Below are 19,003 nucleotides of genomic sequence, written 5' to 3'. Positions count from 1 at the left end.
AAGCTGAGAGGAGAAATTAATAACTTCTGCCAACAAGATAATGAATCTCTCCATGAGGCTTGGGAGAGGTTAAAGATCTGATCAGAAAGTGCCTTCACCATGGTATAGAGAAGTGGATGCTGGTCCACAACTTCTACAATGGATTGGTAGGAAATACAAGAACTTTAATAGATGCTGCAGCTGGAGGAGCCTTTATGAGGAAGAGTGCTAATGAGGCTTATGATCTATTAGAGGAGATGGCTCTAAACAATCAACAGTGGCCAACTGAGAGGAGTCAATCAAAGAAGGTAGCTGGTGTGTTAGAGGTCGATGCAATCACCAAGTTGATAGCACAGGTTGAGGCATTGACAAAGATAATTGCAGGGCAAGCTAAACAAGCCCAAGTTGTGTGTGAGTTATGTGGGGGAAGCCATCATTTTTCAGAATGCCAAGCTGATGTGGATGATTTGCCAATGGATGAAGCTAAAGCCATTGGAAACTATTCACAGAACAACAACAACAATTATGGGTTCAACCAGGGTAACAACCGAAGAAACAGTGGGTTCTATCAGCAACGAAATCAGAACCGAATCGAATCAACGGTTTAATCGGCAACAAACCTGCGGTGGAAATTCTAGTTTGCGGAGACGGATTCTTGCTTCAATTCATGACCGAAACTAGATCTTCAATCAAAGACACAGAGACACGGATGGGCCGACTAGCAACTCAAGTAGCAACTCCGTCCTCGAGGGAATTTGCCTAGCACAGGCGAAGTAAACCCCAAGGAAAACTGCAAGGCAATTACCCTGAGAAGCGGTAAAAATTATGATGGTCCTGAATTGCCACAACTAGTGAATGGAGAAAAGGAGAATAAAGAGCAACCGATGTCGACCCCAACACCCACTCCAACGAAGGCTACTGATAGTCAACCACAGCCACAGCAGTCTCCACCAATTAATATAGATCACCATGTGAAAATACCCTATCCTCAGAGGCTCAGAAAGTCAAGTCTAGACAAGCAGTTCACCAAATTCTTGGAAGTGTTCAAAAGACTTCACATTAACATTCCCTTTGCTGAAGCTTTAGAGCAGATGCCAAGTTATGTGAAGTTTATGAAGGAAATCCTGTCAAAGAAGAGAAAGATGGAGGACTATGAGACAGTGGCTCTAACTGAAGAGTGCAGTGCCATCCTACAGAAGAAACTCCCTCCTAAACTCAGAGATCCAGGGAGTTTCACTATTCCTTGTACTATAGGAAAAATTGAGGGAATAAATGCACTTTGTGACTTGGGAGCTAGCATTAACTTGATGCCTCTATCGGTGTTTAAAAGACTGCAGTTGGGTGAAGCAAAGCCAACAACAGTAACTCTCCAATTGGCGGACCGATCACTAGCCCATCCTAGAGGAGTCATTGAGGATGTGTTAGTTAAGGTTGATAAGTTCATCTTTCCAGCTGATTTCATCGTCTTGGATATGGAAGAAGATAGCAATGTCCCAATTATTCTTGGGAGACCATTCTTGGCAACTGGCCAAGCCTTAATCGATGTTCAGAAAGGTGAATTAAAGCTGAGAGTCCAAGGAGAAGAAGTGGTCTTTAATGTGCTAAAGGCTATGACGTACCCAAAGGCAAGTGATAACTGCTTCTTTATTGATTTGATTGATGAAATGGTGAGTGAGAAAAAGCTGCTAGATGATCCTCTTGAACTAAGTCTAGCGAAGATGAATTGACGGAGCAAGAAGGACAAGAGGTCATGGGGTATGTGAAGTGGCTCGACTCCTATGGGCCTTTGAACAGAAGATACTTTGAGGAATTGGGAGCGGTTCCAAAAGAGCTGAAGCCATCTACTGAAAAGCCCCCAGAACTTGAATTGAAGGTGCTTGCTAGTCACTTGAGGTATGAGTTTTTGGGTCAAGATAAAAAGCTGCCAGTTATTGTTTCAGCTTCTCTCTCTGATGTGGAAACTGATAGACTTTTGAGGGTACTTCGGGCTCACAACAAGGCAATCGCTTGGACACTAGGAGATGTTAAAGGAATCAGTCCTTCAACAGTGATGCATCGAATTCTCATGGAAGACAACGCCAAACCAACTATTGATGCTCAAAGAAGACTCAATCCACCCATGAAAGAAGTAGTCAGAAAAGAAGTAGTTAAGTGGTTGGATGCTGGAGTTGCTTATCCTATTTCAGATAGTAAGTGGGTTAGCCCGGTGCAAGTGGTACCGAAGAAAGGTGGAATGACGGTGATCAAGAATGAAAAGAATGAGTTGATTCCTACAAGAACGATCACCGGTTGGAGGATCTGCATCGATTACAGGAAACTCAACAAAGCAACAAGAAAAGATCACTTCCCTTTGCCCTTCATCGATCAAATGCTAGACAGATTAGCGGGGCAAGAGTATTACTATTTTCTTGATGGATATTCTGGGTACCACCAGATAGCTATAGCACCTGAAGATCAGGAGAAGACTACTTTCACATGTCCTTATGGTACCTTTGCTTTCAGAAGAATGCCCTTCGGCTTGTGCAACGCCCCTGCCACTTTTCAAAGGTGTATGATGGCTATCTTTTCAGATTTGATTGAATCTTGTATTGAAATTTTTATGGATGATTTCTCAGTGTTTGGTTCTTCCTTTGATCATTGTTTGGAAAATCTGGAAAAAGTACTAACAAGGTGCGAGAAGTCTAACTTGGTGTTAAACTGGGAGAAGTGTCACTTTATGGTAACAGAAGGAATTGTTCTTGGGCACAAAATTTCAAAAGCAGGAATTGAGGTGGATAAGGCAAAGGTCTCAACAATAGAAAATTTGCCACCTCCAGTTTCTGTAAAAGGAGTGAGGAGTTTCCTGGGACATGCTGGCTTCTACCGCAGATTTATCAAGGACTTCTCTAAAATCTCAAAACCTTTATCGAGCTTACTTGTAAATGGAGTTCCATTTGAGTTCGGAGAAGATTGTTTAAAAGCTTTCAAGATTTTAAAGGAGAAATTGATTACAGCACCGATAGTAACTTCACCAAATTGGGAACTGCCGTTTGAGTTGATGTGTGATGCTAGTGACTATGCCATTGGAGCGGTTCTGGGTCAAAGAGTTGACAGAGTATTCCACACAATCTACTATGCTAGTAGAACTCTGAATGACGCTCAATTAAACTACGCCACTACAGAGAAAGAAATGCTGGCAATAGTGTTTGCTTGTGACAAATTTCGACCCTACCTAATTGGAAATAAGGTAATTGTTTACACAGATCATTCAGCAATCAAATACCTTATGACCAAGAAGGATGCAAAACCAAGACTGATTCGGTGGGTACTTTTACTTCAAGAGTTCGACTTAGAGATAAAAGATAAAAAGGGCACCGAGAACCTGGTAGCAGACCATTTGTCAAGATTAGAGCTGCAAGAGAGTCAGAATACAAATGAGGTACAAATAAATGAGCAATTTCCTGATGAACAACTCTTTAGTGTGAGGGAAAACCTAATGGTACCTTGGTACGCTGACTATGTTAATTTCTTGGCTGCAAAAATAACTCCACCCGAGCTTTCGCGTCAACAATTGAAGAAATTCTTTTCTGAGGTGAAATATTACTATTGGGAAGAACCAATCCTCTACAAGCACTGCTCCGATCAGATCATAAGGAGATGTGTTCCTGAAGAGGAGATGTATTCTATCCTAAATCACTGTCATGCTTTACCATGTGGGGGACATTTTAGTGGAAATAGAACGGTACAACGCAAAGGTGTTGCAAAGTGGATTCTTTTGGCCAACGCTATTCAAGGATGCTACTACTTTTGTAAAGGCATGTGATCGTTGTCAACGAACAGGTAATATCTCAAGAAGAAACGAGATGCCTTTAACAGGAATTTTAGAAGTTGAATTGTTTGATGTATGGGGAATAGACTTTATGGGTCCTTTTCCTTCATCCTTTAGCAATCAGTACATTCTTTTGGCTGTTGATTATGTGTCTAAATGGGTCGAAGCTTCAGCTACACCGCAGAATGATGGAAAGACAGTTCTCCGCTTCTTACAAAAGAACATTTTTACTCGGTTTGGTACTCCTCGAGCAATAGTAAGCGATGAAGGGAGCCATTTCTGTAACAAGCAGTTTGAAGCACTCCTCTCAAGATATGGTGTTCGACATCGAACTGCTTTACCATACCATCCCCAAAGTAATGGCCAAGCTGAAATCTCTAACCGAGAGATTAAGATGATTCTGGAGAAAACAGTGCAAAGATCAAGGAAAGATTGGTCAAGGAAGTTGGATGACGCACTGTGGGCATACAGAACAGCTTTCAAAACACCGATTGGCATGTCCCCATATCGGTTGGTGTTTGGAAAGGCTTGTCATTTACCGGTGGAGTTAGAGCATAGAGCTTTTTGGGCCATGAAGACTCTTAACATGGAACTAAAAGCTGCAGGGGAGAAAAGATCACATAAATTTGAATGAGTTAGTTGAGTTTCGGAACGAAGCCTATGAAAACGCCAAGATATACAAAGAGAGAACTAAAAAGTGGCACGATCAAGGTCTAATACGGAAAGAGTTTCATCCAGGACAGCAAGTGCTACTCTTCAATTCAAGGCTGAAACTGTTTCCTGGAAAGCTGAAATCAAGATGGTCAGGGCCATTTACGGTGGTCAAGGTGTTTCCTTATGGAGCGGTGGAGTTAAAAGGTGAAAGTCCAACAACTTTCAAAGTCAATGGACAAAGGTTAAAGCTCTACTTGGGAGGTCAGTTTGACCAAGCCAAGTCCGCCATGATCCTGGCGCCACTTTGAAGTCCAAGGCTCAGCGTCTAGCTGCATGACGATAAACACAGCGCTTCTGGGAGGCAGCCCAAGTATTATTTTGTTTTGATTGTTTTGTTAGTATTTTCAATTTTTAGTTTAGTACCAGACATTATTTCTTTTTAATTGAATCGTGAAAAGCGTGAAAAAAAAAATTATTTTTTTCGACCTGAAGCCCAGAAGTCGCGACTAGCATTAAGCCTAGTCGCGACCTATTTCTCAAGTCGCGACCTCAGTCGCGACTTGCTGATTTTCCAGAAACACCTAAATTTTCCTCGTTAGCAAGTCGCGACTAGCCTTTGGCCAGGTCGCGACTTGCTGACCAAAAATTCTATAAATTCACACTTTCCCCCTCATTCAACCCTACACAAACCAAATTCAAATTTCAAATCCTCTCAGCTGACCCTACCCTATTTTCCTCTCAAAAATTAAATTTTTCATCTTCAAACTTCAATCTTTTCATCTTTTCTCAAATTTCTTAAACCCAATCCAATCAAAAACCCAATTTCACTCAATAATCTACACATAACATCAAAACCCACACCAAAGAATACCCAAAACCAAAAATCACCATTGTTGTCACCCTCAAACTCAAGCTTTCAAGAACATTCAACAATGGAGGTGGAGTAAAGCGTTTTCAGGTTGTAAGTATCACTTTCTTCATTCTTTCAAGAATTTGATTAATTATTTTAAATTTTGAGTGATATAATTGTGTGTGGTGTAAAAATTGATGATATTGGATTTATTATTATTGTATTGTGGTATTAAGTGGTTAGGAACATTGATTGAGTGAATTTTGTATTTTTGGGATAGAGGAAATTTAAGGGGAGGTGCTGCCCAATTTTTCTTAGAAAAAAAAAAGTTTCAGAAAAAAAAAAAATGGCACCAAAGAGGACAAGGAATGTTGAAGAAGGTTCGTCTTCGAACCCACCACCAACGGGTTTTGATAGAACCCGCTTTGGTAGTATCGAGGCTCACAATCGCTTCGTAAGGTTGAAGAATAGAGCCTATATTGAAGATAGGGGTATTGAATTCCCTGAAAATCCATTGAGGCGCCAACCTCGGTTTGAGACAATCAGAGCGCAAATTGAAAAAATGAAGTGGGGAAGTTTTGTGGATACTCGGGGTCGGGCTAATGTTACTATGGCCTGTGAATTCCTTGCAAATTGGCCCGACCGTCGAAATGGGGAAGTAAAGGTTCGTGGAAAGAAGGTTCCCGCCACTGCTGACGCATTCAATGTGATGTTCTCTGTCCCAGATTACACTAGGGAGGAGCAACGCCTCCGAATTATTGAGGAGGAAGAGCAATTTGATATGGTGGATGTCGCGGAGACAGTGGGATTTCCTGGGTTGAGGTTCCATGACAATGATGGTACCGAGGGGTCGCCCAATATTCTGTACCGGTGTGAGATTAACCCGGTGGCAAAAACATGGCTGTACTTTGTGAGTGCTCGGTTAGTGCCTAACAAGCATTTTTCCGATGTCCAAATGGATCGCCTTAAATATGTGTATGCCATAATGAAAGGGTACAACATTAACATTGGACAAGTCATACGGCAGAGCATTGACCAAATCGTGCAAGGAGCCACGGGAGGTGGTTTCGGTTTGGCAGGGGTTATCACAGAACTCTGCGGGGCATATGAAGTTCCCCAGTTAGAGTTTGACAACACGGTGTTGCCACTTCGTAAGATGGACATCGCCTTTGTCAACAGGCTGAAAGAGCCACACCCCTATGGGCAGCCACCACCTGATGCACCGCAAGGGCGTAGGCGGCAACGTGAGCCTAGTGTTGAAGTAGAAGAAGAGGAGCAAACACTTCAATTGCCTGGGCCCATCGATCCCACAACACAATACACTCATGCACAGCTGAGTTACATAATTCAGCAGAACAACCACATGCAACAATACATGGTGCAGAGGAGTATCTATGATGAGGGACAAGTTCAGCAACTCAACTCTCTCATCAACAGAATGAACATTGGGATTGATGACCCGAACTACTTGGCACAACCTCCTCGGTTCTATCCCTATGACCAGCCGCCACCACCCAACCCTTTCTGAAAGGGTCTCAGGTAAGTTTCTTCTCTCTGCATTTTACTGTATACATTGGGGACAATGTAATATTTAGTTTGGGGGGAGAGGCTGCACTTTAATTTCTGCATGTTAATTTTCTGTTTTAGTTTTTGTTTTAGTTAAGGAATGGCAATAAGCTTGATGATAGTTGTATACTGCTGATGAGTGTGATGTGATCTGAAACTGCAAAATAACTGTGTGCTTGATTTTGTTAACTCTTTGGATTAGTTTGGATGCTTAGAAACCTGTGTCTTTCTGCAAATACTCAAGTTGTGAAAATTGTTATAACTGTTTTACTATGGTTTGTGGTAAGATTGACAGGATAGCTTAGAACTTGCATGTTTATTCTTTTGAGGCGAAATCCTTGATAGTGTTCAATTGGAATATGACTTAGGCCTTTGTTGGATAGTTTGAGCCTTTCAAGCCTACCATAATGTGTATCCCTAGTTACCCTTTTGAGCCTTAACCTGTTGAGTTTTCACCCACTGATTTTAAATTTTGCAACCGCACTATTACTCTTTGTTTTCACCATGATTATCCATGATATCATAAGCTATATGATTAGTTTGGGGGAAAAGAAACATTTAGTGTGACGAAATAGTGAGAGGGAGAAAATTTTTTGTAAGATTGAGAAGAAAGAAAAAAAATTGTGTAATTCAATGTCACTGAAAAAAAATATACTTGAAAAAAAAGAAAGAAAAAAAAAGAGAAAAATAAACAAATAAAGTATATGATTTCAGTGATGTTGGAAAATAGTAAATATATCCTCTCTCAATCTTGGTAGATGTGGGAACGCTATGGGGTATTGAAAAAAAAAGTAAGAAGCTTGTGGGTTCTGTTTGTGTGCTTATGATATCTTGAGCCAAAATTATCTTTTGCCTATCCCTGAATATCTGAGCCATATCACCTAAACGTTGAAAAGACCTAATGATTCCAAAGAATACTGTCAACATTAGTGGAGAAAGGTAAACATGCAAGCTTATGAGCTATCGGGTTGTGGAACTAATGGAAAGAGTAAAACTTTTATAACAAAGTTTCATATTTGAGTAGATTGTTGCAGTTGTACATAGTGTTATTAATTGAGCATCCGAGTTAATTGTTAGAGTTAGTAAGATCAAAATTCTAGTTTATGCAAGGAAGGAAACAGAGCATGAGTCAGCAGTGTAGTGATTATCTGATAGAGTAGTTAGTTTTTTTTTTTATCTTACTCGGGGGCGAGTAAGAATCTAGTTTGGGGGAATTTGTTAGGTTATAATTAACCTATATTTCGGGTCTTTAAAGTTAGCATTATCTCGTCTATTGGTGTTTTTTGGAGCAGTTTTACGCTTGATTTTCATTATTTCAGGTTCCCGGGGTGTTAAAGTTCGAATTCAGTCAAATGGCGAAAAACTGGGACAAACTTGGAAAAAATTGGAAAATTCGGTTCCTGAAGCATCAGTAGTCGCGACCTCCAGAGAGCCAGGTCGCGACCCTTTTTCGGTCGCGACCCTGGTCGCGACTTCGTAAGTTAGGCAGAAACTCGGTTTTTCGAGTTTTGCCTGTAGTCGCGACCAGCTTAAATGCTAGTCGCGACTATGTACGGAAATCGCAGATTTGACCTAATTTTGATTTTTCACTCAATTGGAGGCTCACCACTTATCCCTATATAAGGAATACGACATTGAAGGTCAAAGGCAAGCAAAAACAGACCTAATAGTGGAGGCAAAGTGGAGAGGAAGCTATCTTGAAGACCCGGAGCGATACCACCTTCTAGTTTCTTTCTTTTACCCTTTTTATTCTTCTTTATGTTTGTTTTTTATTTCTGAATTAATCATGGATGTTTTTAGAGTTATTATGAACTAAATTTCCCAATAAGGGAGGATGATGAATGTTGTTTAAGTTTATGCCTAGTTAATAAATAATTGTCATTCCTTCATCTTATGTGTGAATACTATCTTTATTTGTGTTTAATTTCATGTGCAAGCTTGATCACCTTTTACATGCTCTATGATCCTAATTCGAAATCTGAAAAGTGAGAATTAGGAATGCTAAAATTTGGATAGTCTAGGTTTTGATGTAAAACGAAAGTATTTACATAGCCTAGTGACTAATAGATTATTGCTTAATGCTGATTTTGTGTTGATCTAATTAAGAAGTTAATTAGAGAACATATTATTTAGAACCTAAAAGATCTGAAAAGAGTTAGGTTAATTTATAATCTGTCTTTCACATTGAGATAAGGATAGCAATTAGGCATTAACATAGGTAACTTATCAACAGGATTCACCTCCCTAATCTCTCATCTTGATTAATCTTCGTTTATTTTCTCTTTAATTTCTGAGTTATTTACTTTTAAAATTGCAACTTATTATTTTACCAAATAGAATCATAATTATAATTTAGTAGTACTTAATCCAATTCCCTGTGGTTCGACCTCACTTGCGTGAGATACTACTTGATACGTACACTTGCGTAATAAACAGAATTTTCGTAACAGCAAGATCAAGTAGTATCGAAAGTTCAAGAGACAAAAATACTAATTATTCTATTTTTATATATATATATTCTACATTAAAACATAAAAGGTTACAAACTCAAATTACACACACTTATTGTGCATGATGTATATAAAATATTACAAAAATGATATGTACATACATAATTTATATACAAATATGATACACTGCGACCCATTTTAAATAAAAATGATTGAGGAAAGGTACTTGCCACATAAGTGCAGGGTCGACGCTGAAATTTAGTAGGTCATAGGAAAAAAAAAAATTGGACCCTTATTTAAAGAAAAATATGGTTTTTTTAGAATTAGTTAAAAAAAAAGGGAAATTTACATGGTATATTAAATTTTGCTATTTTTTTACAAAAATACTGTCAGGCGATAGTTTTTACTTTTTTACTGTGTATTTTTATAAGTTTCATACTGCAGTATACTGTGTTAAGTTTTCACTAGTGTTCTACTGGTGTTTTACTGTTGTTTTGAGTTGTTCTGCTTTGTGTTTTACTGGTGTTTTAATAAAACACAGTATTTTTGTAAAAATTTCCGTGTGACAGTAGTTTTGTAAAAGTTAACCCAAATTCCAGTATTTTTATAAGCTTCCCCGAAAAAAATATACTTTTAGAAGTTGAAAAATAATTTTGGGCCCCTGGACTAGGTGGACCTTAAGTACAAGCCTCACTCGTCTATACCCAGAATCGAACATGCATATATGAAGTTTGTGTGTGAATTATATTAACTAGGAAAAATAATTAAAAAAAATGATTATACAAGAGTGTGTGTAATAAGTGTATACAATTTAAGTTTAAGTGTGTATCTAACATTAATCATTAACTATTTATATCATTAAATAGAGACGATTTAAGTGTACACTTCCGCATTCTTAACAAAAACCGGAGTCTTTTTTTCCCCTTAAGAACCCGACCACTTCAGAAGAAGTGATCTTCAACAAAAACTCAATGGAAACAGAAACAACAGGTCCAACCACCAACTCCACAGCCATGGTGCTCTTAGTTATCGATTTGCAGAAAGCTAATGAGCAATGAAAATATTGAGATTCAGAGAAACTACCAAAGTAAGAAAATAAGATTCTTATTGTTGAAATTTCAATGTAAAGGAGAAAATAACTGCGAGACATGTGCCTTGAATAGAATCTTACATATTGTTTTGTTTTCTGTGCATATGTATTGCTATGCTAAGTATGAAAAAGTACTCATAAAATAACATTATAGGGATATAATTTTGTTCCGTGATATACTTTCACGGAATATATTATCTAGTACATTAGATGGGTCTCAGGGTACATTAAATGAGTGTCAGGTACGTTTCTACTTTTTAACCCTAATTACTCCTAGATCAATCTCAGCCGTCAGATCAAATAACTCCCTCATCTGACGGCTGTCGTACATCACAGATTACAATCCGTAAAAGTACAATGACGGGACAAAATCATATCCCTAACATTATATATTGTATTTGTATGCATGGTCTTTTCTAAATTTGTGATACTACAATAAAGTCTTTCCTACCTTGTTTTTTTTTTTTTTTTTTTGTCTTGTTTTTTTTTTTTTTTATTTTGAAAAGAATAAATAACTATGTATTCCTAAATTTGCATAGATGAAAGAGATTTTAGGCCTTTAAATAAGGAGTTGAAAGACTCGAGGTTTTGGCAACTTTCAGTGCATTGGGAAAGGAAGGAAACAATCTAAGATTGAGTGGTGCAATATGGAAATTCTAAACATTGGCAGAAGCAAATACTCAGATTTTGGAGACAACTGCTTGAACTCCAACAAGCTTAGTGTAGTAGTTAAGTGCTGCTGTATTCATGGTTGGCATTATTTGAATTGATGAAGTAAGCATAAATCCATACAATCCAATAATCACATACTGATCTAATTATAATTTACCGTCAAATATTAAATATTCAATTATGATCAGATCGGATTAGATATTATTTTTAAATATCCAATTGAATCAGATCAGATATTGAATGAGTTGTCCAAAAATCTACTATATCCAACATCCAATCGAACATATTAATATTTTAATTTTATTTAGATGAATAATTAGATTTTATGTTGTTATAACTTATACATAATAAAATATATGTACATATATATAAAAATTAGCATTTAAATTTTATTTTATTTTATTTTATTTTTAGATTAAATAAATACTGGATTTAAAATATTAGATGGATTTGATTTGATCGGATCCAAAAAATACTGGGTTTAAAATAATAAATCTAAATTACACTAATAGATATACATGAAATACATTCAATGGTTAAAACCGATCCAATCCAACATCCAATGAATGTTGAATCAATTAGATGACTAGAATTAATTGGATCGAATCGGATAGTAAAATTTAACATCTTATATATAATTGAATCGGATCTGAATAGATCTAAAAATATTGAATGTGGTCCAATATACACCCCTTTATCCCCCATAATATGTGATGCTGAGCTCTTTCAATGTTGTTTTTGGCAATAACATGTCAAGTAAATCTCTTTCATGTTCTGCTACATTAGTTTTTTCACCTCATCTCAAAGTCCATCATAAGCTTTCACTACAATCTTTAAACTGAAAATCTGAAAGCTCACCCAACTCTCCTATTTTGGCTCTACAATTGTTTCCCACAATAAATGCACTCAAGTTCTTAAGGCTTTTCAGCACCTAATGACTGTAAAATGTAAGAGGGGTCCAAATTGCTAAGATGCCTCAATTCAGCAATTGATTTAAGTATCTGCTTGACAATTTCATAACCCTGTGATAGGTATTTTCCAAGTCATCTGGTTAGTTAAGGGGAGGAGGGGTATGAGTGTTAGTAAGGTGTATTTAATTATGTGATACGCCCAACAGTAAGGAATTAGAATAATGGCTAATTAAAATTTTTGTCCCATGAATTTGACATGTATCAAATTATGCAATCTAAACTTTTAAGGCCGTTAAAATCCTTCTTGAACTATTGAGATTGTTAGATTTAATGACTAAAATCTAATTTCAGTAAAGAAAGTCTAACATAGATGAAAATTTAGAGAGCATAATTTAATACGTGACAGAATTTGAGAGGTATGTTTTGGTAAATATCAAAGTTTGAGAAACATGATTTAGTACATAAATAATCATAGAATTAGTAAGATTGAATAAAATTTGACAAAAATCCTTAAATTTAATAATTTCAATAGTTGAAGAAAAAATTTTAAAGACTATGACAAATTGAGGGCAAAAATTCTAATATTAGCCTAGAATAAATATAGGGGAGAGGGTTCTTTTGTATTGAGCAGTAGCTCTCAGCAATTGTTCTTGTTCCTTTCTATCATCAATTAACAGAGGAAATTCCTATCACCCTACAAAATAAATATCTCAAATAACTTCAACAAATCAGTTACTAATATGTACAAACAGTTTCAATACAGATTTAGCCAAATAAATAAAATGGAAGTGATTCAATACAGATATTCTATTTCAACTCTTCCAACAATTCAGATTGTAAATCCTAAAAAAGAATTGAGTGAAATATCTAAGCAAAACTATAACAACAACAACAACAACAACAACAAATATGTCAATTTCTTCACACAAACCAACCAAAAAACAAAGAATTATTGGATTTTCTCCCCTTAATTAGGCCAAAGAACAAACTTTATCTTGTGTAATACTACTGCAGCAAAATCTATTGTCATCAATATAAGTTGCTTGTAAACCCATCATCCATGACCCAATTGATACATCATCATGAGCATAAATCTTCAAAGAAGCACTATTTATGTAAACGTACTTAGCTAAATTATTAGAAAGAATCAAAAGAGAGCTAGAAGCATGCCTGAAATAAGATTTCTCATCACCAAATTTCCACCATTCAGGTTCATACCAAGGCTTTCCATCTTCATCCACAACATCTCCAGATTTCATACACCCAATATAAGCAGAAGAAGAATTGTTTTTCTGATCAAAACGACGGCGTTCAAGAAGCCCAATTAGCCCTTCAAGATCAAGATCAATATTATCATCTACTTTGACATAGAAATCTGCATCCCAATTCTGAACCGCTGTGCTAAAAAAGACCTTAGCTTTCTTAGGCAACTCTTCTTCAGCTTCTTCATGATCTTCCATAATCAAAAAATCTGAACTTGAACGATTCTCCTCATCAATATTACGATCCAAACTATCACCATGGTTAGGGCTACGGCCAATTACAAATCGAATGATTACCCCTCTTTCTTCTAGCTTCTTCAAATCATCTCCTTTCGGCATCCAAGATCCTCTAAACACATTTCGATTCAATTTACTCCCAAATCCAGTATAAACACCAATAACAGCTAGAATTCGAGAATCAGAATCAGAAGAACCTGTTTGTTGCAAATTGTTCTTCACAAACCCCTGACTCTTAGCTAATGTGAGATCCATTTCAGCTTCGACAATCCTTTTTTCAAGATCATTGCAGCCTAGGACTGATAATTTATCGTTGAGTGATAAGATTTTAGGTCTGTTGAGTGAGCTTTTGTTGAGAAGATGAGCTAGGATTGTTCTGTTCTCTGCATCTTGCCATAACCTTCCGGCTACATAGAGCCAAGCAATGCAAGAGAACAAAGCCAAAAGGAGAGATGGTTTCGATGTCTGTAGAGGCTTCGATGATCTCCATCGTCTCTCCGATTTCGTCGTCGTCGTCGGCAAACTCTCCATCTTCTCGGAGAATGAGAATGAGTTCGACAAAGGAACTAGATAGATATTATATATGGTAATTAAGATTTAAGACAAAAAAAAAATAATAATAATTATTAATTTAAAATTTGATTTAGTGTTATTTATAGTAATTATATTTTTTAAGATTTTTTAGTAGGATTGTGTATTCTATTTTACAATGCAAAAATCTCAAATTTTCAATTCAAGATTCAGTTTTTTTATTTGAAAGAAGAAAAAAAGTTTAAACAAAAAACAAAAAAAAGGATTTTGTATTTCCATTTTACAATACAAAAATCTTAAATTTTCTTATTCGGTTAAAATATTCAGTGTTTTTACAGAAAAGATTTTGTTACCAAACTAGTTATCTTATGATGTTACATGAACTTTGTTTAATTTGGATTATTCTTTTTTTTTTTGGGTGGGACTAAATACAAATTTATTGATTTATTTTGTGGAGAAAAATTTAGCTTCATTAAATCCTTCAAAAGAGGAAAAGAGTGCCTAGAAGTGTCATTCATGATTGATATTAGTCATTAAATTGGCCATGACACCTTATAATCCATCTCAACTAATATTTTTTAACATTTCTAATCATGCTCTCTAAACACATTTTTTAACTAAACAACTTGAAAAATGAGCTTCAACCATATAAAAAATGACTCTCTATAATAACAAAAGATTAAGAAAACTCTGAGAATATAGCAAACTCACTACTTTTTTTTTTTTTTTTATTTTAGTAGTATTTTAATCAAAAGTGTTATTAATTTTTCATTATTTTATAAAAAAAATTTATATTTGACAAAGTTGAATTAGGGATTTTATTATTTTTACACTTCAAAATAATTTTTTTTTGCATTTTTACGAAATTCTACATAGAAACTCTTGTTGCAAGTACCGCTGCAACCTAAATCGCAACAAAAAATCGTATAGAAACCCCTATTGCAACTAACACTGCAACCACTTTAGAAATTTAAACCGTAAATTTACAAAAAAAAAATAAAAAACAGTATATGAGATAATTCCCCTTTAAATTATAAAATATTATTAAAATAGTTAAATACTAATTAAAATAAAAAGCATGATTGGAGCTATATTTATAAAAGTGACTCTATTTTAACTTTCTAACTATTTTAACTAAAAAGATAGAGAGTACGATTAGAGATGTTCTAAAGAGTGAGTAACACTATTAACCAATGAACAAATCGGACATATAAAAGATCATTACAAATCAAAATTATTTTACTAACATTAGTACCTAAATGGGAATCATCACAACATTTTGCTTGTAAAACGTTGACAATATGAAAACAATCCAATTCAATGATCAAAGTACCCCAAATGTTTAAAAAGTTCAATCCCTTTGAGAATGAAAAAGGGTCTCAGAAACATCTGGTGCAAGATTTGAGGAAGAAGGCCACACAACCAAAACAAGCACCATCGCCTCATGGTCACAGAGTTTCGCCCCTAACCCTAGCTTCTTCTCGTTCTCCAAAATAGCAGCATCTGTATTCAGCTTCATCTTTCCCACACTCTGCCTCTTCCACACTAAGGTGAAACATTGGTCTATCGACAAAGTAGGAGGGGGCACTGTTGGCTTACTATTAGCACATTTGGCAGCATGAGAAGTCGATATATTACTCGGCGAAGAGTGGTTACTAGTTTGCAACTCGCCTCCTTGATGTTGGTCAGGTGAGTACTTCTATTGTTTTTACATGTAAAAACTTGCCCGAATAGAACAAGCAAATGGCCATTAAGATAATTTGAAAGCTTCAAACCCTTGATCTCAATCTCTAAACGAAGGCCTAAAGCACAGCTTGTACATTAAAAGCTATCCTTGCTTGAAAAAGAAATTAGCAGTATTGAACCAAAGTGTTGCCTTTTTGTACTTGATTTATTATTATAACAGTATACATAAGATATTCACAAAATGCTAATTTCTTTTGATTTATTATTATAAGCTGATGTTGAGGAAACCAAGTGTGTTTCTTCTTGTACTACCAAACATTACATTGATTCAAAATTGAAAGCCAAACACATGATGGGGTATACTCTGTTCCATGCTAATATTCCAAACTTATTGTCATTGAATCAAGTGATCACATTTAAAAATACAAACTTTTAGACAATTGAAACTTTCAAGAGTAATGACAAACATTAGTGCTATACAAAATATTCAACTTCTATATTCTCCAATTATGGCCAAATACTTCCTCCTTCAGGCTTCTTCACCAGAAGTTGATTGTATTCTGGTCTTGAAGTCTGTTGACAATTGAATGATGAAATGTTTATAAATGGTTGGAAATTAAACAAATAGTTTGCACCAAATGATCAAATGTATACATAGATGTATTTACAGCAGGAAAATATACATATTTTTGTTTATGGTTTCACTTCTGAGAAAGTTTCTTCAATAAGTTTCACTTCTGTTTCTGACTCAGTTTTGCACTCTCCCATGATGCATTGGATGGTGAGAGTGCTTGAAAAGTAGATTTTATTGATTATTTATAAAACATTCAAAGTAAAAAATATTTGAAACAATGTCATTTGTTTTTCATTCTCTTCCCATTTTCCTATTTTTAAAGAGTAGAGAAGACTTCAAGTTTTCAATTCCAGTGATTATACTCACTCTTACTAATAAATACATAGAGAAGGTTTAACTGATTTACATATCTAAGAAAGAGAGTAAATGCCAACAGCTATAATACAGTTTAATTTAAACTTTCTTCCAATACCATCAAACGTAGTTGCCTTGAGAAAGTCTTAAATTAGGACAAATTATACAGTTATATAATGATTTTTTGGACTTTTGACTAATGATTTCCCATTGGAAAATCCTCAACACTAGTAATATGTACCTATCTTAGGTTCAGAACACAAACTAAGGTTAAGTGATCATATTTCATATCTTATGCACTTAACTCTCTTTCATATCCTAGGCTGCTTGACCCTGGTCAAATGAATATAATTGAGGTTTTTTTTTTAATTAAAATAAGAATCTCTATTTTTTTTTCATAACTCAGGAATGACTATTCACAGAAGTTCAGCCAATTTAGAATAGAATGAAAAATCAAAATTCAAAAAGTGTGTATATCTTATTGAGTGTCTGTCCAAATAAAAAACAAGAACAAAAAAATGGTTCTTACGATTTTTCTAATCAATTCGTAATTAGCTGAATGCGTTATCCTAAAATTTTAGTTTACCCTTGTATCCTATATTTCAAGTTTCAACAATATCTGGAAAAAATGACTCATGCATATAAGAACATATTAAAAAATTCTTGTTTCAAAAAGAATAAACACAGAAGAAAATATGGAAGGCAAATAAAACTTAATTATAGATTTAATCTCAATTTTCTAGTTGCGTTATGGAGATTATAAATCGTAAATGAGAAAGGAAAAATGTGAGGAGAGTAACTAACCAGATCTTTAAAGATAAGAAAAGCGATGACGAAAAAAAGGACAAAGAGGATCTCAAACTCAGCCATTTTTACAAATCCAAAGACAGAATTCACCACACGAGTAATTGCTGATTCCTTCTGGTTTCTGCTCCCAAGTCTTCCTGGCCCTGCCATCTTATCTTCTACTGATTTCTCTGTTTCAATGATTTTCCTTGTTTGGTTAATCACTCATACATTCTTTTCTATCTTCTATCCATTAAAAAGATAACTATGCAATTCTACATAAGCCCTCATTAGGATACCTAACAATCTATCCTATTTCTTATGAAGCAAGTTTCTTTCTTGTGTTAAATTTTTGTACTAACAATAACAATAGCACCAGCAAGCAACAATCAAAAAAAGAAAATCAAGATCAAGTGTTATACACAGTATTGCAATCTTAATATTTATAGACATATTACATAAATAATTGCTGTCGTGATCATAAGATGGGTTTTGTAAAAATATTTCTTGGCTGTTCTTGATAATTGATTGACAGTAATTGTAAAAGGATTGATCTTGTAGATAAATATGTCTAGCAAAAGAGTTTAAGTTAGCTTAATTGAATTTCTGGGATGTTGTTACAACTAAAACCAAAACCCTAAATACCAATCAAATATCACTAAGATCCAGAGCGATCTATCTTTCCAGAGCTAATCAAAATCACGAAGAGTACCTGTTATGTTCTAAGATGGAGAGTTAACTGATTTGAGGCCGAAATGAAGAGTGTTGCCGCTCGCCGCTGTGCTCGCCGGCCGTGTTGCCGTCGCCGAGAAAGAAAGGTCGAGGAATGAGAGAGAGAGAGAGAGAGAGAGAGAGAGAGAGAGAGAGAGCGTGTTTTGGTGGCTTTTACAAAATATGATTTTGGTAACTAATGATAAAAGGTTAGCTAATTAGGATTTTTGCCCCTCAACTTTGACATATACTATATCATGCTCCCTGAACTTTTAAGATCGTTAAAAATGCCCCTTGAACTATTGAGATTGTTGGATTTAAGAATTTTTTTTTCCAATTTTAGTAAAAAAATTTAACATGGATGAAAGTTTAGAGGGAAAAATTTAGTACATGTCAAAGTTCGAGGGTATGATTTGGTAGATATCAAAGTTTGGGAGCATATTTTAATACATAAACAATCTTTGAAATAGTAAAATTGAATGAAATTTGACAAAAGTCCTTAAATCCAATAATTTCAATAGTTCAGGGGGTATTTTTAACGATCTTAAAAGTTAGGGGCATAATTTGATATATGTCAAAGTTCAGGGGACAAAAATCCTAATTAGCCATGATAAAATAAAAATAATTTAGATTTTTGCCCTCCAAATTTAACTTTTATTAAATTATGCCCCAAAATTTTGATATATATTAAAGGTTAATTTAGATTTTCCTCCCCTTAATTTTAACATGTACTAAATTATAAATTATGTCCTTTAAATTTTTTAAGTTGTTAAAAAATTTTCTATTGAGATTGTTAAATTTAAAAATTTTTGTTCACCATTAAAGAAAGTTTGAAATTGATTATCTAAATCTTTTTTAGTGTTATTTATATTGAGTATATCA

General features: G+C 35.1%; 2 protein-coding genes and 1 non-coding gene across 3 annotated transcripts; all 3 read right to left on the bottom strand.

Annotated features, from left to right (window-relative positions):
- On the bottom strand, positions 1–106 carry LOC115711810 (small nucleolar RNA R71). Its single transcript, XR_004010680.2, has one exon. It is a non-coding gene; the product is annotated as a small nucleolar RNA R71 (small nucleolar RNA).
- Positions 107–12,675: 12,569 nt separating this feature from the next.
- On the bottom strand, positions 12,676–14,195 carry LOC115711396 (hydroxyproline O-galactosyltransferase HPGT3). Its single transcript, XM_030639727.2, has one exon. It carries the CDS (start codon positions 14,008–14,010, stop codon positions 12,952–12,954), a length of 1,059 nt encoding a protein of 352 aa, XP_030495587.2. The 5' UTR covers positions 14,011–14,195; the 3' UTR covers positions 12,676–12,951.
- Positions 14,196–15,929: 1,734 nt separating this feature from the next.
- Positions 15,930–18,305, bottom strand: LOC115708740 (uncharacterized). Its single transcript, XM_030636744.2, has 3 exons — positions 18,123–18,305; positions 17,429–17,601; positions 15,930–16,269 (listed from the first exon to the last, which is right to left on the bottom strand). Exons 2-3 carry the CDS (start codon positions 17,579–17,581, stop codon positions 16,204–16,206), a joined length of 219 nt encoding a protein of 72 aa, XP_030492604.1. The 5' UTR covers positions 17,582–17,601; positions 18,123–18,305; the 3' UTR covers positions 15,930–16,203.
- Positions 18,306–19,003: the final 698 nt, after the last annotated feature.

Source organism: Cannabis sativa, chromosome 3 (assembly GCF_029168945.1).
Source record: "Cannabis sativa cultivar Pink pepper isolate KNU-18-1 chromosome 3, ASM2916894v1, whole genome shotgun sequence".
Classification (NCBI taxonomy): domain Eukaryota; kingdom Viridiplantae; phylum Streptophyta; class Magnoliopsida; order Rosales; family Cannabaceae; genus Cannabis; species Cannabis sativa.
This window is presented reverse-complemented; position numbering and strand designations above follow the sequence as displayed.